This window comes from Salmo salar, chromosome ssa10, assembly GCF_905237065.1.
Source record: "Salmo salar chromosome ssa10, Ssal_v3.1, whole genome shotgun sequence".
NCBI classification, from domain to species: Eukaryota; Metazoa; Chordata; class Actinopteri; order Salmoniformes; family Salmonidae; genus Salmo; species Salmo salar.
The window spans coordinates 86808177-86831454 of NC_059451.1; the positions used below are offsets into that span (position 1 = coordinate 86808177).

General features: G+C 41.9%; 1 protein-coding gene across 1 annotated transcript in view; it reads right to left on the minus strand.

The window, feature by feature from the left end:
- The window catches only part of sf3b3 (splicing factor 3b, subunit 3), a 52582-nt gene that overhangs the window by 11382 nt on the left and 17922 nt on the right, over nucleotides 1–23278 (minus strand). Inside the window, exons 13-21 of the mRNA XM_045688179.1 lie at nucleotides 19385–19536; nucleotides 18970–19125; nucleotides 18649–18804; nucleotides 18197–18340; nucleotides 16137–16259; nucleotides 15874–16028; nucleotides 13783–13957; nucleotides 13119–13324; nucleotides 9406–9562 (exon numbers count right to left, since the gene is read on the minus strand). Coding sequence (XP_045544135.1) covers nucleotides 9406–9562; nucleotides 13119–13324; nucleotides 13783–13957; nucleotides 15874–16028; nucleotides 16137–16259; nucleotides 18197–18340; nucleotides 18649–18804; nucleotides 18970–19125; nucleotides 19385–19536 — 1424 coding nt within the window. The remainder of the gene's footprint in view (nucleotides 1–9405; nucleotides 9563–13118; nucleotides 13325–13782; nucleotides 13958–15873; nucleotides 16029–16136; nucleotides 16260–18196; nucleotides 18341–18648; nucleotides 18805–18969; nucleotides 19126–19384; nucleotides 19537–23278) is intronic.

The following is a 23278-nucleotide window of genomic DNA, read 5'->3' on the forward strand; positions in this document are numbered from 1 at the left end:
TTTGAAGCATTTATTTTTTTATTTCACCTTTATTTAAATAGGCCATGGTGATGAAGTAAATACAATATAGCAATTAAAACATTGGAATGGTAGATTTGACAGTAGATGAGTGTGCAAAGTAGAAATACTGGGGTGCAAAGTAGAGGTCGACCGATTAATCGGAATGGCCGATTAATTAGGGCCGATTTCAAGTTTTCATAATCGGACATCGGTATTTTTGGACGCCGATTTGGACATTTTTTTTTTTTCCCCTCGATTGTTTTTTTTTAGACCATTATTTAACTAGGCAAGTCAGTTAAGAACACATTCTTATTTTCAACGACGGCCTAGGAACGGTGGGTTAAACTGCCTTGTTCAGGGGCAGAACGACAGATTTTTACCTTGTCAGCTCGGGGATTCAATCTTGCAACCTTATGGTTAACTAGTCCAACGCTCTAACCACCTGCTTTACATTGCACTCCACGAGGAGCCTGCCTGTTACGCGAATGCAGTAAGAAGCCAAGGTAAGTTGCTAGCTAGCATTAAACTTATCTTATAAAAAACAATCAATCATAATCACTAGTTAACTACACATGGTTGATGATATTACTAGTTTATCAAGCCTGTCCTGCATATAATCGCTTAGGTACACGTTGCTCCAACCATAAACATCAATGCCTTTCTTAAAATCAATACACAAGTATATATTTTTAAACCTGCATATTTAGTTAATATTGCCTGCTAACATTAATTTATTTTAACTAGGGAAAATGTGTCACTTCTCTTGCAAATAGAGTCAGGGTATATGCAGCAGTTTGGGCCGCCTGGCTCATGGGGAACTGTGTGAAGACTATTTCTTCCTAACAAAGACAGCCAACTTCGCCAAACGGGGGTTGATTTAACAAAAGCGCATTTGCGAAAAAAGCACAATCGTTGCACGACTGTACCCAACCATAAACATCAATGCCTTTCTTAAAATCAATACACAGAAGTATATATTTTCAAACCTGCATATTTAGCTAAAAGAAATCCAGGTTAGCAGGCAATATTAACCAGGTTGAAATTGTGTCATTTTGCGTTCATTGCACGCAGAGTCAGGGTATATGCAACAGTTTGGGCCGCCTGGCTTGTTGAACTAATTTGCCAGAATTTTAAGTAATTATGACATAACATTGAAGGTTGTGCAATGTAACAGGAATATTTAGACTTAGGGATGCCACCCGTTAGATAAAATACGGAACGGTTCCATATTTCACTGACAGAAAAAACGTTTGGTTTTCGAGATGACAGTTTCCGGATTCGACCATATTAATGACCTAAGGCTCGTATTTCTGTGTGTTATGTTATAATCAAGTCTATGATTTGATAGAGCAGTCTGACTGAGCGATGGTAGGCAGCAGCAGGCTCGTAAGCGTTCATTCAAACAGCAATTTCGTGCGATTGCCAGCAGCCCTTCGCAATGCATTGCGCGGTTTATGGCTTCAAGCCTGTCAACTCCCAAGATTAGGCTGGTGTAACCGATGTGAAATGGCTAGCTAGTTAGCCGGGTGCGCGCTAATAGCGTTTCAAACGTCACTCGACTTGGAGTAGTTTTCCCCCCTTGCTCTACATGGGTAACGCTGCTTCGAGGGTGGCTGTTGTCGATGTGTTCCTGGTTCGAGCTCAGGTAGAAGCGAGGAGAGGGACGGAAGCTATACTGTTACACTAGCAATACTAATGTGCCTATAAGAACATCCAATAGTCAAAGGTATATGAAATACAAATCGTATAGAGAGAAATAGTCCTATAATTCCTATAATAACTACAACCTAAAACTTTGCCTGTTTGTTGTTACAAAAAAAAAAAAAAACATACAACTGTGACCCAAACTGGCCAATGTTTTAACAGAAATAATATGGCCGTTTATAATGTCCACTTATGTACATAAGATGCTGTATATAGCATTAAACATAAAAACAAAATAGATCAATAATATTTGTCCAGCCTTTGCTACTATGCTTGCAAATGTGCATAATATGCTGTAAAAAAAAGTATTTAACTCCAAATAACAAAACCGTAGATAGGTTGTCGTAACACTAATATTTTTTTTGCACTGCATGAATCACCGGTGCGGTTGAAGTCAGCATTTCTGTATGGTGCACTTAAAATGTCTTATAGTTGAGTAGCCAGGCTAGGCTACTGCTGTAACAGGCATGCTTGGTTCTCCTCCGCATGCTGTTTTGTTGCAGTTTTTTTTTTGTAATTCGTTGTCAAGCTTTAAAAATAAAAGCCAGGCTGCAAACTTTTAATAGCCTAGCGAGGACTGTGGTATGGGTCTGTACAATTTCCCTCCGCTGGGTGCGGTAAACAGGACACACAATAGCAGCGCATCCGGCTGTAGTTTCAGAAAATAGATGACTCAGCTGTCAATTTATACCTGCTTGTAAATCCTACATTTATTGTAGGCTACAGTTGAGCAGATAATTATTTTGGATTTCCACACATGGGTAACATAATTTAGCAGAGCCCGAAAAATGTCAACCCTTTAAAAACTGATTTCACGTAATTCTACATCATTTCCATGACAGAAGACATTAGCTTTATCTTGAATTCAAACAATAGCCCAGGCCAATAAAGCGACACACAGATTGTACAATATTACAAAGAAATATACAGTATACATGATATACAGTGGGCTCCAAAATGACTGGCACCCCTGACTGGCAATGCACAAACAATACCTAAAAAAAATAAACAATATAATTATAGAGAAACTCAAAATACCAACATGTGAAAAATACATTAATGTTTCAATGGAACCCGCCAAAATAATTTATTGATTTAATGAAAAATCAATGTCCTCCAAATCAAGGTTTCACAATTAATGGCACGCTTAAATATTATTGTAAATAACATCTACCAAAATTAAACCAGGAATTATATTCCACTTATTTAAGTTTATCTAAGTGTTAAGGAACTATATTGAGCCATTACATCACTTCCTTTTTCACTAGGGTATAAAAATGAGGTAACACGCATGCAATATTCCTTTGTCATCCAACACCATGAAGAAAAGAAAAGAACTGGCAGTTCAAAAGGGACAGATGGTCGTAGACCTTCATAAGTCTGGTAATGGCTACAAGAAGATCCACAAACGATTGAATATACCACTGAGCACTGTCAGGGCAATTATTAGAAAATTCAAAAGATATGGAACAGTTGAAAACCTCACGGGTAGAGGACGCAAATGCATTTTGCCCCCCAGGATAGGGAGGAGGTTCGTGAAAGAAAATTCCCAAAATTCCCAAGAATCACTGTGAAAGAATTGCAGGCCTCGGTGGCGTCTTGGGGTCGCCAGGTTTAAAAAAGCACCATCAGATGCCACCTCCACAACCACAGGCTCTTTGGAAGGGCTGCCAGAAGAAAGCCCTTAATGACCCCAAGACACAGACGCAAGCGCTTGGAGTTTGCCAAATGTCATTTAAATTATGATTGGAAGAAGGTGCTCTGGTCAGATGAGACCAAAATGTAACGTTTTGGTCAGATACAGCATCGGCATGTTTGGCGTCGAAACAGAGATGCATACAAGGAGAGGCACCTCATACCCACGGTGAAATATGGTGGTGGGTCAGTGATGTTTTGGGGCTGTTTTAATTCCAGAGGGCCAGGGGCACTGGTTAAGATTGATGGCATAATGAATTCCACCAAGTATCAGGCAATTTTGGCTGACAATCTGGTTGCCTCTGCCAGATGGCTGGGACTTGGCCGTATGTGGACTTTCCAACAAGACAATGACCCAAAACAGACCTCAAGAACCACACAGAAATGATTCTGTGACAACAAAATCAATGTTCTGCTATGGCCATCTCGGTCGCCGGACCTCCATCCAATCGAAAACCTGTGGGCTGAGTTGAAGAGGGCAGTTGATAAGCGCAAACCCAAGAATGTGAAGGATCTTGAAAGGATCTGCATAGAGGAATGGTCCAAAATCCCTACAAATGTGTTCCTTAACCTTGTCAAACATTACAGGAAAAGACCATGCTGTTATCCCTGCCAGAGGTGGTGGCACTAAGTGCTAAATGAGGAGTGCCAATAATTATGAAACCTTGATTTTGGTGAAATGTATTTTGTATTAAATAATTATATGATTTTGGTGGGTTCCATTGAAACATTAATAAAGTACAGTATTTCTCACATGTTGGTATTTTGAGTTTCTCTATAATTATATTGTTTATATTTTTTAAAGTATTGTTTGTGCATTGCCAGTCAGGGGTGCCAGTAAATTTGGAGCACACTGTATATCATAGGCTACAGTAGGCTACTAAATACAATTTCAAGTGATGAAGCTATAGGCTACTCACGGTGATGGCCGAAGCGCTCGTCGTGGCAACAGCCTATCTGAAGATGAGGTACTTTGAAAAACGGTGCTGCGGTTAGCTAAAAATTGTTTTCATTGGTTCAGACGGATAAGTCTTCTCTTTTCAGTAGTAGGCATTTGCTTTTAACAACCGTACATTTTTCCCACGATTGTATTTTTAAATCTGCACAAGGATAAACCGACAGCCGCAACCAACATTAGAAATATAATCCATAGATGGCAGTAGGGTTGCACATTTTGGGGAATACTCAGGAGGTGGAAACTTTCCGTTGGAATTAATGGGAATTAACAGAAATATATGCAAATTAATATTAATACCATTTAAATGTTATTTTTTTTGCATTGGATAAATTTACCATATCATATGGGGACAGAAACAAACATTTTACCTTATCATAAGTAGACAATTGCAAATGATTAAATCCTTCCAATATAAATAAAAAAAACTATTTAGTTACGATTTGAACTTGAATTAAATTAGTTGACTCATCACATGGAATGATTTCACTGAACAACAAAAGGGAATATTGAATGATCCTCAATGATCCATCGCATCTCCCAAAAACATTTTCAACATGCATCTGTAAAATGATAGTCTAGAAACTAAAGCTTTGTATGTCTTCCTCTCAGGCTTCCATGTCTTGTCCCTGGACCTCCTCAATGTCCACCTCTTGAACATCTGACTGAGGCCTCATCTTCACTGTCACTTTCCAACCTTGTTGAGAATGTGCAAATTTGAGGCTCAACAACAAGCCAGATGGCCACCAATTTGTCAACCCTTGTATTGGTCAGCCTGTTGCGTGCTTTGCTGTATGTGTTCCCAAACAAGGACCAGTTGCGCTCTGAGGAGGCTGATGTTGGTGGGATTAGGAGGATGATGGAGGCAACAGGGGAAAGAGCCTCAGATCCAGAAAGTGGCTGATGAGATGTTGGCACGACTGCAATATTGCATCTCCATCCCAAAGCCCTTGCTTGGAAGTGTACTTTGCCAGACTGCCAAGAACCTTGCCCTCATCCAGGCCAAGGTGGCGAGACATGGTAATGATGACACCATAGGCCTTGTTGATCTCTGCACCAGACAGGATGCTCTTGCAAGCATACTTGGGGTCCAAAATGTACGCGAAGGCGTGTACGGGCTTCAGGCAGAAGTCTTCACGCTTTTTGATGCATTTCAGAACTGCAGTTTCCTCTGCTTGGAGCAACAGTGAAGTGGGCAGGGCAGTACGGATTTCTTCTCTTACATCTGCAAGCAGAGTCTGAACATCAGACAGGATGGCATGTCTCCCTCAATCCGTGCAATGGCTACTGCTATAGGTTTCAGGAGTTTCAGGCTGCTTACCACTCTCTCCCAAAATACATCATCCAGGAGGATCCTCTTGATGGGGCTGTCCATATCGGCAGACTGTGATATGGCCATTTCTTGGAGACACCTTCCCCTCCAGGAGACTGTCAAACATGATGACAACACCACCCCAATGGGTGTTGCTGGGCAGCTTCAATGTGGTGCTCTTATTCTTCTCACTTTGCTTGGTGAGGTAGATTTCTGCTATAACGTCACATATCTAACCATTTCCTTGGCTCTCTTGTAGAGTGTATCCATTGTTTTCAGTGCCATGATGTCCTTGAGGAGCAGATTCAATGCATGAGCAGCACAGCCAATGGGTGTGATGTGAGGGTAGGACTCCTCCACTTTAGACCAAGCAGCCTTCATGTTCACAGCATTGTCTGTGACCATGGCAAATACCTTCTGTGGTCCAAGGTCATTGATGACTGCCTTTAGCTCATCTGCAATGTAGATACCGGTGTGTCTGTTGTCCCTTGTGTCTGTGCTCTTGTAGAATACTGGTTGAGGGGTGGAGATGTAGTTAATTCTTCCTTGCCCACGAACATTCGAATCTCTATGATTTGCTTGAACTCTGCATCCAGCAAATGAGTAGATAATACATGTCTGGTTGGAGGGGTGTATGCTGGGCGAAGAACATTCAGAAATCTCTTCCAATAGACATTGCCTGTGAGCATCAGAGGTGAACCAGATGCATATACAGCTTGAGCAAGACATTCATCATTTCCCTGACCACATTCCTCCATTGAGTCAAAAGAATTCCAGGAGGACCATGAGCTGTTGCTATCGATAAGGTGTCTGATTTATCATTTTCACCTCAAATATAAGTAGAGGGACTTTTGTCAGAGGTTGCTTGTTGTGAGCGCTGAGGGAAATGTATGCACTTGGCCATTTGATTCGGCATCTTTGTTGCATTCTTCACATATGATTTGGCACAGTATTTGCAAATGTACACAGCTTTTCCTTCTACATTAGCTGCAGTGAAATGTCTCCACACATCAGATAGTGCCCGTGGCATTTTCCTGTAAAGATTAGGAAAAAATTGTAAAACCCCAAAAACAATTCCATGTACAGACAAATAGTTAAGCAGTTAGATTAATCAACTCCTTTGTAAGAAACATTTTTTAAATGAAACATGGAAACAGGTTATTTAACAGTCCTCAGTTGGCAGGCTCAAGCAAGCTAAAACCCATATGGTTGCAAAAACTAACTAGCAGAAATTGTTAAGTTGGAAATGATTTAAACACTTTGCTGTAGGCTACTATTTACTAGTTAACCTGTTGGGGCTATGGGGCAGTATTTGCACGGCCGGATAAAAAAAAACGTACCCGATTTAAACTGGTTACTACTCTTGCCCAGAAACGAGAATATGCATATAATTAGTAGATTTGGATAGAAAACACTAAAGTTTCTAAAACTGTTTGAATGGTGTCTGTGAGTATAACAGAACTCATATGGCAGGCCAAAAACCTGAGAAGATTCCATACAGGAAGTGCCCTGTCTGACAATTTGTCCTCCTTCTGTGGCATCTCTATCAAAAATACAGCATCTCTGCTGTAACGTGACATTTTCTAAGGCTTCCATTGGCTCTCAGAAGGCGCCAGAAAGTGGAATGACGTCTCTCCAGTCTCTGGGCGAAAAACAGCAAGAGATTTTGTGAGTGGTCAGGCTGAGAACAGTGACACTGGAGATGCGCATTCATGTGAATTCTCCAAGTTTTTCTTTCTCTCTTTGAAAGAATACAACGTCGCCCGGTTGGAATGTTATCGCTATTTTACGAGAAAAATAACATAAAAATTGATTTTAAACAGCGTTTGACATGCTTCGAAGTACGGTAATGAAATATTTTTGCGCTCGCGCGTCACCCTTCGGATACTGACCTGAATGCACGAACAAAACGGAGCTATTTCAATATAACAATGTATTATTTCGAACCAAAACATCATTTGTTGTTGAAGTAGAAGTCCTGGGAGTGCATTCTGATGAAGAACAGCAAAGGTAATCACATTTTTCTTATAGTAAATCTGAGTTTGGTGAGGGCCAAACTTGGTGGGTGTCAAATTAGCTAGCCTGTGATGGCCGGGCTATGTACTCAGAATATTGCAAAATGTGCTTTCGCCGAAAAGCTATTTTAAAATCTGACACCGCGATTGCATAAAGGAGTTCTGTATCTATAATTCTTAAAATAATTATGTATTTTGTGAACGTTAATCGTGAGTAATTTAGTAAATTCACCGGAAGTTTGCGGTGGGTATGCTAGTTCTGAACATCACATGCTAATGTAAAATGCTGTTTTTTTATATAAATATGAACTTGATTGAACAAAACATGCATGTATTGTATAACATAATGTCCTAGGAGTGTCATCTGATGAAGATCAAAGGTTAGTGCTGCATTTAGCTGTGGTTTTGGTTTTTGTGACATATATGCTTGCTTTGAAAATGGCTGTGTGATTATTTTTGGCAGGGTACTCTCCTGACATAACCTAATGTTTTGCTTTCGCTGTAAAGCCTTTTTGAAATTGGACAATGTGGTTAGATTAACGAGAGTCTTGTCTTTAAAATGGTGTAAAATAGTCATATGTTTGAGAAATTGAAGTTATAGCATTTGAGGTATTTGTATTTCGCGCCACGCAATTCCACTGGCTGTTGACTAGGTGGGACACAAACGTCCCACCTTGCCCAGGGAGGTTAACAAAAAATCATATATGTCATAAAATATATTCAAAACTTACCAGAAACCATGTAGTCCTTGGCTCAGACAGTGTAGTAGTGTGGGCTCAGTAGCATCTCATTAGTGTGCAAGATCTTGAGAATCAGCTGTACATGTGATGGAAGAATGCACTGTGCTTGCAGAGGGTTGCAATTCCATTGAATTGGGGGTAGTTTAACCAAAATATGCCACAAGACCTAGAATTGCCTTATGTGTATCCCACAAAAAAAGGTTCACTGTTATAAGCTAACTTTATGATGAATTTAAGCAAAGTTCCCCAAATTCCAGGGCTTAACATCCCATTGAACATTTCAGACCCTTTACAACCCTAGATGTCAGTTCCCATTCAAGTCATACTAGCATCCATTGCTATTGTTTCTATCAATTTAACAGTCAAATTGCCAGGGTAAGAGGTTACAAAACCCTTCTATGGATTGCGTGTCTATGGCCACAACGCAACAAGCTGTATATTTGACACGCATGCTGCCCAAACTGCGGCCTACCCGAATGTAGACATACCGGTAACTGCCCAAACAAATGAAACACTTCAGTAAACGAGGGATATAAAGTATATGTTATGGTGTGGTGTGTATTTTCCTGGCATGGTTTAGATCCACTTGTAGAATCTATGCCAAGGCGCAGTGAAGCTGTTCTGGCAGGCCATGGAAGCAGGCCAAATTGTTTTGAATGAGAATTTGTTCTTAGTTGACTTGCCTGGTTAAATAAAAGGTTTTTCCTGGTTAAATGGTTAAACAAAAAATGTAAAGCCTAAAATACTGATAAGACCCGCTGAGACTGGAAAAGGGACAGAAAGTCAGAATGCGTCAACAAAGTCACCATTGTCCCTCAGGGAGTTGGGTAAAGCGGAGGGGTGGAAACAAGAAAGAGTACTCTGACTCTCAAATGGCAATTATGACCATTCAGAAATAACAGCCGGGAAATTCCTGTGCACACAGCTGTGGTCAACAAGACCAGGAAACCACTGGATTAGTCATATCCTCTGTCACTCACTCACCTTGTGCATAAACTCCAGTTTGTCCCCTCCCCCTCCCAGCCGATAGGTGTAGATAAAACCGCCTCCCACAGAGCGAGGGTTAAGGATCATGTCCCGGGCCACCCCCACCAGCACATACCAGTCCTCACCTCCGCTGGCAAATCGACAAACAGTCACACTGCAGGGACAGAACACAAAGGGAAAGTAGGAGAGCAGGAAGGGATAAGTGTTATTCCCTGTGTCAATCTCTACCTTTTGCATGTGAACTGTGTAAAATGCTAAGATTAGAGGTGTTTAAAGCATCTTCAATTTTTACTAAATCAAGAGACATGAAAATTCTTCACTTCAATAGCACAACTTCACTCTCCTCAAACCTTGCCTTAAATGACCTAAAATGTCTCTGTAATTGCATAAGAGCTGGTAATCTGAACAGGAAAACCAGCAGAGCCAATAATAACATCTCCCTACAGAGAGCAATAATGTCTTTACGTTGGCACTAACACAGGCTAACTCCGCTATGGCTTGATGGCCAAAGCTGTGGCTCAGTTGGTAGAGCATGGTGTTTGCAACGCCAGCATGGTGTGTGCAACACCAGGGTTGTGGGTTCGATTCCCACGGGGGGCCAGAACAAAAAAAAAGAAAAAAAAAAAAAGAAAATGCATTAAATGAAATGTATGCATTCACTACTGTAAGTCGCTCTGGATAAGAGCATCCGCTAAATGACTAAATGTATGTTTTTTTTTTGACAAACACCGAAAATAAGGTTTGTGTTAAACACAGGCTTAGGAGATGTTATACATTTTGTTCTATAAGATCTTCATCAGCAAACGTCACTTGTACATTTCAGAAACATGTATGTAAATCAAAACAAGCACAGGTCATGTAATCTGACTGATATTACAGGGCCTTATTAAATCTGTTACATTTTTTGCCTCTTTCTGTTTGTAGTTTTTCCCCCCCGATTTGGCTTTTCCAGGTTTCTGTTTCTCCCAGGTTTTTGCTCTCAAAATCACACCTGTTTAATAGAAAAACAACTCAATTGGATGTTCTAAGTCCACAACAATGCTTTAACCACATCAGGAGTCCACTTTTGTGGTCTGGGAAAAATCGAAGAAATGTAGAAATGTGAGTGCAGTTATCCTTTAATGCAAGTGTGCACTAGCCAGAAACCTTGTTTGGGTAGCAGCGTTTCTGTAGCGCTCATGTGATTTGCAGAGATCTCAAAATAAATTGCCACTTGATTGATGCAAATACGCATTCTGTCAGGTAGGCATACATAAATCAATGTTAATTTGTAGTTAACATGTAATTGATAAGATTTTGGGAAATTATTTCCATCTGCCAGCAGCACAGCATTCCTGTGCTGCTTCAGGAAGTTCCAGGAAAATATGAATCAGTAGCTAGGTTTCCATCCAATTGGTGATTTTCATGCAAATATTATAGAATCCACATTTTCACCAAATGGACTTGTTGTGGATACAAATCAGTGTGTACCCACAAAACATAACTTAAGAGAAAGTTTCATGCACCGAATAAAATCTAAAGTTCAATGCTTTTTCATCGCATTTTTGTCAGTTAAATATAAAATGTGCCACTCTGGTCTCGGCACCTGTGCTCAAGCTAACAGTTGGCAGAGATGCAATGCAGGTAGGTTGTGCGGGTTGTCTAGTCTACATGACGAGGTTATTCATTCAAAAAAGCAAGTCCTGCAAGCTCTAGTTTTGTCTTATCTTGATTATTGTCCAGTCGTGTGGTCGAGTGCTGCAAGGAAAGACCTAATTAAAACCTCTTAAAACCCTTTTTCCCCCAATTTTCACCTAAAATGACATACCCAAATCTAACTGCCTGTAGCTCAGGTGAGGCAAGGATATGCATATTCTTGGTACCATTTGAAAGAAAACACTGACGTTTGTGGAAATGTGAAATTAATGTTGGAGAATATAACACAATAGATCTGGTAAAAGATAATACAAAGAAAAAAATATATATATTTAGTCTTTTTTTTGTACCATCATCTTTGAAATGCAAGAGAAAGGCCAAAATGTATTATTCCAGCCCAGGTGGAGTATATATTTTGGCCACTAGATGGCAGCAGTGTATGTGCAAAGTTTTAGACTGATCCAATGAACCATTGCATTTCTGTTCTAAATTTTGTATCGATACTGCCCAAATGTGCCTAATTTGTTTATTATTAACTTTTCATGTTCAAAATTGTGCACTCAAACAATAGCATGGTATTATTTCACTGTAATAGCTACTGTAAATTGGACAGTGCAGTTACATTAACAAGAATTTAAGCTTTCTGCCAATATAAGATATGTCTATGTCCTGGGAAATGTTCTTGTTACTTACAACCACATGCTAATCGCATTAGCCTACGTTAGCTCAACCGCCCCGTGGAAGGGACACCGATCCCGAAGTTGTTTAAGCTACAGCTGGCCCAGAACAGAGCGGCACGTCTTGCTCTTCATTGTAATCTGAAGGCGGATATAAATAGTACGCATGCCAGTCTCTCTTGGCTAAGAGTTGAGGAAAGACTTCTTTTTTTATAAGAAACATTGTGTTAAATCCCAAATTGTTTACATAGACAATTTACACACAGCTCTGACACACACACTTACCCTACCAGACATGCCACCAGGGGTCTTTTCACAGTCCCCAAATCCAGAACAAATTCAAGAAAGCGTACAATATCATATAGAGCCATTATTGTATGGAACTTCCTTCCATCTCATATTGCTTAAATGAACAGCAAACCTGGTTTCAAAAAACAGATAAAGCAACACCCCATGGCACAACACCTCTCCCCTATTTGACCTAGATAGTTTGTGTATGTATTGGTATTGATATGTAGGCTACGTGTGCCTTTTATTTTTTATTGATGTAGTACTGTCCTTGAGCTGTTGTCTATTAATGTTCTGTATTATGTCATGTTTCATGTTTTGTGTGGACCCCCGGAAGAGTAGCTGCTGCTTTTGCAACAGCAGATTACCGGGGATAGGAGCAACAACATTTTTATTTGTCAAATGGCAGCCAAGCATCGATCATCATGTCACCAGAATAAGACCCTCGATATCTTTTGGAAAGAAGCATCAAGCTCGACACTGTGCACTTTCACCACCCTGTGAAGTTCATCATAACTTAATTCATTTGTAGCCTAATAGGACCACACAACACATCATCGCATGACTCCAAATGTACTTTGATATGGTTATTACATCAATATTTGCGCATAAAGGCATTTCCACTGCCATTTCCCACATAATGATTTTTGTTTCACAAAAGTTCCCACCATGTCAAACAAACAAATTATTTGACTGCATCCATCACAGACGTTGTAAAAAAAATATTTTAGACAATGACTTTACTCGTATATGGTTCATGATGCATTTTGTTCACGTCTTATGTTTAACTTGAGCTAATTAATACATTTTCATAAGTTGATTTCCTATTAACTTCAATAAAAAAAATGTATGTTGTTGAATTCCGTTTAAATGTCAGGATTCTGTGATTCCGTCTGCTTTTTTTGCAGCGCAGACTTTATAGGGCCATAACATTATCTCATAGAACAAAACGTATAAGATCTGACCTTATTTTGGCATTTATCCCAAACCCCATTCTTTCTCCATTAAGTTCCCCCATAGGAATGGCTAAACGAACCAGAATTCATTCATTTTGTTTTTTTAGGACTACAAGCTGGGGAGCTCTTTTCCATTCATCCATCCTGTCCTCACCTGAAGGCAGCCTCATTCTGCTCCAGTTGGACAAGGTCCAGAGTGGTTCCCTGGATGGGGTTGACCAGACGCACCAGAGAGGCCCACTGGCCAGACCCGGCCTTGGGCGCCCCAAAGATGGCCTCTGGCAGGTTCTCATTGAGGAAGGCAGCAGCCATCTCTGCTGCCAGCTCCCTCTCATCCTCACCAGCTGCCTCAACCATCTCCTATAGAAGGGAACAACACAAAAGTGGTGTCAGCATCAGTTACAAACAGAGAGAAAGAAAAGTAGGGAGGAGGGGGTGAGAGATATCTACATAAGTGTAAGCAAAGTATTAGTCTAATTCCCCATGTCAATCTCTACACTGTGTGTAATCTCTGTATACATGCTGAGATCAGAGATGTTTAAAGCTCTCTCCATTATTCTGTCAGAGAAGAGACATGAGAAACTCATCACGTCAACAGCATAAAACTCCTCGCCTCAAACCCTGCCTTCAATTAAGCCTCTTCGGGTTTTAGAAAAGTGCTATAAAAAAAAAAAAAATTGTAAATTATTTACATTGAAGTCTTGCCTAACTTATATCTACGCTTTCATAATATCAGCCCACACAATCTACACAGCCTGGGTGTACAACACGTAGCCTCAGCCCTCTCTCTCTCCCTCTCAGTCAGAACAGAACCATACCTCTGCCATCTGCTGCTTGCGCTGGGCCTTGGTGGCCTCTGTGTAGGCATTGTGATCAGTCTCTATGAGTATCAGGTTGTTTGTCTCTGGGTGAATGACAAACTTGCGAGGTGTGTACTGCAGGGGGAAGGCCACCTGGTTGAACACGGCACCCAGCTTCTCCAAGGCCAGAATCCTAAGAGGGAAACAAAGGCAGTGTCAGAAGATGTGTACCACGTAACAAGTGTGCCATGCCACAACTCAGCCATAATGGGAACAGAAATAACATTTCAAAAAGTAAATGGGACATATCCCTCATAAGATAAATATCAGCATTATAATTGAGAATGAGGATGGTTGAGGGTGAATGAGAGAAAATGAGATGTGATCTGTGAATATGCTGAGATCAGAGATGTTTACACTCTCTCCATTGGTTTGTCAGAGAAGAGACATGAAGACTCATCACTTCAACAGCCTAACTGCTCTACCTTCAAGCCTTGTCAATGAAAACATTTCCTCAATAGACACAGAGTGTACACAAAACAATAAGGATACCTTCCTAATATTGAGTTGCCCTACTTTTGCCCTCAGAACAGCCTCAATTTGTCTGGGTATGGACTCTACAAGGTGGCAAAAGCGTTCCACAGGGATGCTGGACCATGTTGATTCCAATGCTTTCCACAGTTGTGTCAAGTTGGCTGGATGTCCTTTGAGAGATAAACCACATGACACAAACCAGTGCACCTGGCACCTACTACCATAACCCATTCAAAGGCACTTAAATATTTTGTCTTGCCCATTCACCCTCTGAATGACACACATACACAATCCATGTCTCAATTGTCTCAAGGCTTAACTTCTTTGGGATAGGGGGTGGTATTTTGACGTCCGGATGAAAAGCGTGCCCAAAGTAAACTGCCTGCTACTCAGGCCCAGAAGCTAGGATATGCATATTGGTAGATTTGGATAGAAAACACTAACGTTTCTAAAACTGTTAAAATAATGTCTGTGAGTATAACAGAACTGAAATGGCAGGCGAAACCCCGAGGACAAACCATCCCCAAAAAAAAGAAATTCAGCCTACCGCTGATTTCAATGGCTGGCATTTTTATTATAAGGCGAAACCCTCCCAAATTGCAGTTCCTAGGGCTTCCACTAGATGTCAACAGTCTGTTTAAAGAAAAATGAGGGAGAAGTTGTAGTTTTTCTAAGTGGCTCCCATTTTGGCTGTAGTGTTTCAAAGCGCATGACCGAGACAGTGCGTTCTTTTTGTTTGTCTCCGGTAAAGACAATAACGATTCAACGTCTTAAATTGTATTGTTTATTTGCGTATTAGGGTACCTATTGTTTGATTATAAACGTTGATTGACTTGTTTGGATAAGTTTATTGGTAATGTTTGGGATTCATTTTGTATGCATTTTGAAGGAGGGTAACCGAGTGGATTATTGACTGAAGCGCGCCAGTTAAACTGAGTTTTTATGGATATAAAGAAGGACTTAATCGAACAAAAGGACTATTTGTTATGTAAGTGGGACCTTTTGGAGTGCCAACAGAAGAAGTAAGGCATATATTATATCGCTATTTCTGACTTTCGTGTCGCAACTCCCTGGTTGAAAATGATTTGTTATGCATTTGTGTGCTGTCCTCAGATAATCGCATGGTTTGCTTTCGCCATAAAGCCTTTTTGAAATCTGACACGGCTGGATGGATTAACAACAAGTTAAGCTATATTTTGATGTATTGCACTTGTGATGAAGTGGATAAGAGCGCCTGGATAAGAGCGTCTGCTAAATGACGTAAATGTAATGTAAATGATGAAAGTTTAATATTCATAGTAATTTAATTTGAATTTGGCGCTCTGCAATTTCACCGGAAGGTGTCGAAATGGGACGGGAGCGTCCCACTGATCCGCAAGAAGTTAAATATCCTTCTTTGACCTGTCTCCTCCCCTTCATCTACACTGATTGAAGTGGATTTAACAAGTGACGTCAATAAGGGATCATAGCTTTCACCTGGTCAGTTTATGTCATGGAAAGAGCAGGTGTTCCTAATGTTTTGTACACTCAGTGTAGATGTGTTTACTTTAGTTCTCTCTGTGTTTGTGTGTGTACCTCAGGGTGTTGGTGGAGATTGCCACAATGCCCTCTGGACACTGTTCAGAGGCGAAGCCAGAGGCATATTCCAGCGTCTCATAGGACAGGGGCGTCAGATGGAATCGGGACTGGTAGGAATAACTCAGCCAGGAGCGACTAGACATGGCCAACACCTGAAGGAGATGGAGAGGTCAGAGAGGATACAAATACACACAGCCTCAATGTTATGTTTCAGCTCCATAAAGCTGCAAAAACATACCAACTAATAGGATTTCACTTACAGCTTCCTGTCCCTGCATCCTGACGCGGAAAAGCTTCACAGGTCGCGACCCCAAGTACCGAGTACGAGTATCAGACAGGTCTCCAGTCACTGGGTCCAGCACGGTCCTGAGCAACACACCATTCTGAGGAAAGACAGACATGTTAACGTCACAAATAAAAGCTCTAGTATGTGTTCCAACAAAGCACAAAATATCAAGTAATACACTGGCAGAAGTAAACAGGCAGTAACTGATAGTGTAGGTGTGAAAATATATACTGTATGCTGAGATCAGAGGTGTTTTAAACTCTCCATTATTTGTCAGAAAAGAGACATGGGAAAACTCATCACTTCAACAGCACCACAATATCCCTCTACTCAAACTCTTCCTCAACACAGAGAACATATACACTCTATATACAGACAAAAGTATGTGGACACCCCTTCAAATTAGTGGATTCGGCAACACATGTTGCTGACAGGTGTATAAAGTCGAGCACACGGCCATGCAATCTCCGTAGACAAACATTGGCAGTAGAATGGCCTTACTGAAAAGCTCAGTGACTTTCAACGTGGCAACGTTATAGGATGCCACCTTTCCAGTCAGTTTGTGAAATTTCGGCCCTGCTAGAGCTGCCCCGGAACAACTGTACTGTTATTGTGAAGTGGAAACGTCTAGGACAAACAACCGCTCAGCCGCTGACATGTAGGCCACACAGGCTCACAGAACAGGACTGTTGCAACACTCACTGCCGAGTTCCAGACTGCCTCTGGAAGCAACATCAGCACAAAAACTGTTCGTCGGGAACTACATGAAATGGATTTCCATGGTCGAGCAGCCGCACACAATCCTAAAATTACCATGCGTCGGCTGGAGTGGTGTAAAGCTCGCCACCATTGGACTCTGGAGCAGTGGAAACGTGTTCTCTGGAGTGATGCATCACGCTTCACCATCTGGCAGTCCGATGGACGAATCTTGCAAGGAGAACACTACCTGTCCGAATGCATAGTGCCAACTGTAAAGTTTGGTGGAGGAGGAATAATGGTCTGGGGCTGTTTTTCATGGTTTGGGCTAGGCCCTTTAGTTCTAGTGAAGGGAAATCTTAACGCTACAGCATTCTAGACGATTCTGTGCTTCCAACTTTGTGGGGAAGGCCTGTGGTGGTTAATTTCTTTACTATCAAATGAGGAGAGAAACTTAGCACATAAGTCAGAGTTATACTTAACTAAATCTTTATTCACTTGTTAATAAGGGAGCAGGTCAATACAACACACACACATAAAGTGAATCGATTGAGTGCTCCACGTTAATAATGGCTGGTCAACGAATCGTTCAGAGCCCCGAGTCAAAAACGTAAAGGTCTTTTATAGCCAAGATTCACCCCCTTCAGGCTACATGACAAACAGATTTATGGAATGGGTCACAAGGTTAAGATTAGTATGAAATATACTTATAATTCACAGCAGACAGTATCTCATTGTGTAGAGACCAGGGTCTGGCCCCAGAGTCATCTCCCCCTGGTACCCCAGTACAGAAACATTTACTCATGCTCTGGAATGCGGTATCACCCAAAGGCATCGTAAATCTCTGAGGGCCATCCTCAGTAGAACACACATAGATGAGTGTTCTAACAACCCCTTATTCTGTTACATAAAACACCAATTTGATGCAATAACAGCATTATTACATACTCTTGTAATTTCTGTTCTGACAGGCCCTTTCCTGTTTCAGCATGACTATGCACCCATGCATTGTCCATACAGAAATGGTTTGTCAAGATTGGTGTGGAAGAACGGGACTGGCCTGCACAGAGCCCTGACCTCAACCCCATTGGACACCTTTGGGGTGAATTGGAACGCCGACTGCGAGCCAGGCCTAATCGCACAACATCAGTGCCCGACCTCACTAACGCTCGAGGCTGAATGGAAGCAAGTCCCAGCAGCAATGTTCCAACATCTATTGGAAAGCCTTTTCAGAAGAGTGGAGGCTGTCACAGCAGCAAAGGGGGACCAAGTCTATATTAAATGACCATGATTTTGGAATGAGATGTTCGTCAAGCTTTTGGTCATAGTGTATTTTACCTGCAGTCCGATGTTGAGGTAGAGGAAGCCGACAGTGCCCTTCACTCCTAGCTCATCTTCCTTCTCCACTCCTCCCATCTCCACTATACACAGAGATTCAGGCTGTGCTGGCAGGGCCTGCATACTGAGGGGCTGGAGACAGTCCTACACCACAAACACACAGAGGGGTTAGTGGCTACAAACGCAGCTTTGAGAGATAAACGCATGCTAAAAAGAGGGCAAATATTCACAATGTGTTATTTGGATTTGAACTTTGTTTTTTCCACCCTGGCTGGAAATGCAAAAAAAAACTTGAGCAGAGAAAACGAGCTCTAGAAGAGTTTCCTTGTAATTGTCCAAGAACATCTGGTGCTTGTTACCAACTCGCAGAGTAGTCAGTATGAATCAGATCCATCCTAAACAGACAGACAAACAGATCGCACGGGCTGGACAGAGTACGGTGAGAGTCGTACCGAGGGGTCCAGTGAGATGATGCGGACGGTGTTATCCACCAGCCCCACCGCCAGGAAACGGGAGCGCTGCTCGCCAGGGGGGACATTGGCCAGGCTCATACACACCACGTCAGCTGACATCTCCTTCCTCTCTGTGTACTCATTCAGCTGGCCAGACTGGGGGGAGAGACAGAGGGGAAGGTTATCATGAACATTTACTGTCAGAAGAAATATAACCTTTACACTGAGCAGGAGAGACTTCTGGATATTTGCAAAAAGCAGATGAAACTGGGTCAAACTCAAAGACCGAACTAGACACCCAGGGGATGAAAGTATACTCACAGGGTCCATCTCAAAGTAGACCAGCTCTCCTCCGGTCAGAGCGATGACCACCTGCCTCTGGTTGACTGCACAGCGCACAATGGTCTTCTTCCCTGGAGTCTTCCACTCATTCACACGCTTATCAGCACGGATGTGACGGATCCCATCAGGATACACCTATACAACAGGGTTATTCAGTTTACACAGGGCTGGGGAAGGTGCCTGGCCAGGGTGTCTAATGTTTGTGTATCTGAGATCAGAGGTGTTTATGCTCTCTCCATTGTAATGTCAGAGAAGAGACATGAAGACTCATCACTTCAACAGCAATATTAAATCTGTCATATACTTCATCTTCACTTCTACCATTAGCATTGTATTCCGTCCAGAACATAACATCAGGCCACTGTGAGAGGCGTGCGTAGTGTGGGTGACTGACCTGCACAAGAGCATCCTCCCCCAGCAGAGAGCAGGAGAGGGTGGGGGTGGTCCCCAGGAAGCCAGAGTCTGTCACTTCCTCTACGGTCTCACCGATAGATAGAACCAGGGTAGCGTTGACGAAGGAAACGATGATGTATGCGTCAAACTCATCTGGAGGAGAAGAGGTGTTTAAATGAGTAAGAGTTTCACACGAAGGGGATTTCTGGACCCTTCCTTTCATTCAATAAACCTATGGTTTAGTGTTAATCTGATGCATGAAGCAATTATCAATAACAAACCACATTTAAACTCAACAAAAAAAAGAAATGTCCTCTCACTGACAACTGCATTTTGGAAAAAATCCGTGCCCATTTTCAACGGCCTACTAATCAGACTCAGAAGCTAGGATATGCATATAATTAATACCTGTGGATAGAAAACACCCTAAAGTTTCTAAAACTGTTTGAATGGTGTCTGTGAGTATAACAGAACTCATATGGCAGTCAAAACCCCGAGACCGATTGAAACAGGAAGTGGAATTCTGAATTGTGGACTCAACTTCACGTAGTCGCCTATAATTCACACCGCGAACTATCGTTATTTGAGCACTTCCTATTGCTTCCACAAGATGTCGCCAGTCTTTACAAAGTGTTTTGAGCCTTCTACTGTCGAAACTCAGTCAATGAGACACGTTGGAAATTGGTCACAGCGGGAGGGCCATCACCATTATGACGCCAGCGGCCCTGTCTACCCCCACCTTTGGAAACGTTTTGAAACACATTGAAATCGTCCCCCTCGAATCTTATTGGCTCTCTTGTTGAAACAGGCCCTGAAGATTTATGTTATACAACGTTTGACATGTTTGAACGAACCTAAATGGGAAAAAAATAGCTTTTATCCGACACGGCTGTCCCGCGGCCGGCAGAGCTTTTGGATACTGCCTAACAGCTTGCTAATGGAACATAAAGGATGGACTTTTTCGACCGAAAATACATCTGTTGTGGACCTGGGATTCCTGGAAGTGCTTTCTGATGAAGACAACTAAAGGTAAGGGATTATTGACAATATTATACAACATAAGATGTGATCTGCGATTGTTCCAAGATGGCGCCGAGCTGTATTTACTAGGTCATTTTCTGAGTATCGCATCCCCTTTTATCGCTAAGTGTGATTACCCAGTAAAGTTATTTTTAAATCTGGTATGACAGGTGCTTTCAAGAGATATTCATCTATAAATCTTAGAATGACAATATTACATTTTAAACATGTTTTCGAATAGTAATTCAGTAAAATGTAGCACTGTTTCATCGGATGCTTTTGACGGGAAAATAGTTAGTCAACGTCAGACGCCGATGTAAAATGCTGTTTTCATATATAAATATGAACTTTATTGAACAAAAGAATGCATGCATTGTGTAACATGATGTCCTAGGTGTGTCATCTGATGAAGTTTGTAAAAGGTTAGTGCTGCATTTAGCTGTTTTTTGGTTATTTGTGATGCAAGTGGTTGGTCGGAAAATTGCTATGTTGCTGCTTTTTACGATGGACTCATCTAACGATTTGCTTTTCCTGTAAAACCGTTTTGAAATCGGATGACGTGGGTCGATTCAGGAGAGGTGTATCTATAAAACAAAAACAAATTATTATTATTATTTTTTTTTTCAAATTATTAAATTTTGTTATGCTAATTGGCGATATGATTTTTCGCTGGATTTTGATCCCGCTGACGGGATGAGACGCTGAAGAGGTTGCAGTGGATCTCCTCCTCATGGACTGCACCAGATTGGCCAGTTCTTGCACCAAGGCACCTGCAAGTTCCCGGACATTTCTGGGAGGGGAATGGCCCCAGCCCTCACCCTCCGATCCAACAGGTCCCAGACGTGCTCAATGGGATTGAGAGCTGGGCTCTTTGCTGGCCATGGCAGAACACTGACATTCCTGTCTTGCAGGAAATCATGCACAGAACGAGCAGTATGGCTGGTGGCATTGTCATGCTGGAGGGTCATGTCAGGATGAGCCTGCAGGAAGGGTACCACATGGAGGAGGATGTCTTCCATGTAACGCACAGCGTTGAGATTGCCAGCAAGCTCAGTCCGATGATGCTGTGACACACCGCCCCAGACCATGACGGACCCTCTACCTCCAAATCGATCCCGCTCTAGAGTACAGGCCTCGGTGTAACGCTCATTCCTTCGATGATAAACGCGAATCCGACCATCACCCCTGGTGAGACAAAATCGCGACTCGTCAGTGAAGAGCACTTTTTGCCAGTCCTGTCTGGTCCAGCGCCGGTGGGTTTGTGCCCATAGGCGAAGTTGTTGCCGGTGATGTCTATTGAGGACCTGCCTTACAACAGGCCCACAAGCCCTCAGTCCAGCCTCTCTCAGCCTATTCCGGACAGTCTGAGCACTGATGGAGGGATTGTGCGTTCCTGGTGTAACTCGGGAAGTCGTTGTTGCCATCCTGTACCTGTCCCGCAGGTGTGATGCTCGGGTGTACCGATCCCGTGCAGGTGTTGTTACACGTGATCTGCCCTTGCGAGGACGATCGCCTGTCTGCCCTGTCTACCTGTAGCGCTGTCTTAGGAGTCTCACAGTACAGACATATTGCCCTGGCCACATCTGCAGTCCTCATGCCTCCTTGCAGCATGCCAAAGGCACGTTCACGCAGATGAGCAGGGACCCTGGGCATCTTTCTTTTGGTGTTTTTCAGAGTCAGTAGAAAGGCCTGTTTAGTGTCATAAGTTTTCATAACGGTGACCTTAATTGCCTACCGTCTGTAAGCTGTTAGCGTCTTAACCTGTCTGGGCTAGGGGGCAGTATTTTCACGGCCGGATAAAAAACGTACCCGATTTAAACTGGTTACTACTCTTGCCCAGAAACGAGAATATGCATATAATTAGTAGATTTGGATAGAAAACACTCTAAAGTTTCTAAAACGGTTTGAATGGTATCTGAGTATAACAGAACTCATATGGCAGGCAAAAACTTGAGAAGATTTCATGCAGGAAGTAGCCTGTCTGACAATTTTTAGTCCTTCTGTTGCATCTCTATCGAAATTACAGCATCTGTGCTGTTACGTGACACTTTCTAAGGCTTCCATTGGCTCTCTAAAGCGTTCAGAAAGCAGAATGATGCGTCTCCTGTCTCTGGGCAAAGTACAGCAGCAGAGTTTGTAAGTGGCCTGCCTGGGGACAGTGAGACTGAGATGCGCGTTCACGAGACTTCTAAATTTTTTTCTTTCACTCTTTGAAAGAATACAACGTTGTCCGGTTGGAATATTATCGGTATTTTACGAAATGCGCTCGCGCGTTACCCTTCGGATAGTGACCTGAACGCACGAACAAAACGGAGGTATTTGTATATAACTATGGATTATTTGGAACCAAAACAACATTTGTTGTTTAAGTAGAAGTCCTGGGAATGCATTCTGACGAAGAACAGCAAAGGTAATCCAATTTTTCTAATAGTAATTCTGAGTTTAGGTTGCCCCAAATTTGGTGGGTGTCAAATTAGCTAGCCTGTGATGGCCGAGCTATGTACTCAGAATATTGCAAAATGTGCTTTCGCCGAAAAGCTATTTTAAAATCTGACATAGCGTTTGCATAAAGGAGTTCTGTATCTATAATTCTTAAAATAATTGTTATGTATTTTGTCAACGTTTCTCATGAGTAATTTAGTAAATTCACCGGAAGTTTTCGGTGGGTATGCTAGTTCTGAACATCACATGCTAATGTAAAAAGCTGATTGAACAAAACATGCATGTATTGTATAACATAATGTCCTAGGAGTGTCATCTGATGAAGATCAAAGGTTAGTGCTGCATTTAGCTGTGGTTTTGGTTTTTGTGACATATATGATTGCTTTGAAAATGGCTGTGTGATTATTTTTGGCAGGGTACTCTCCTGACATAA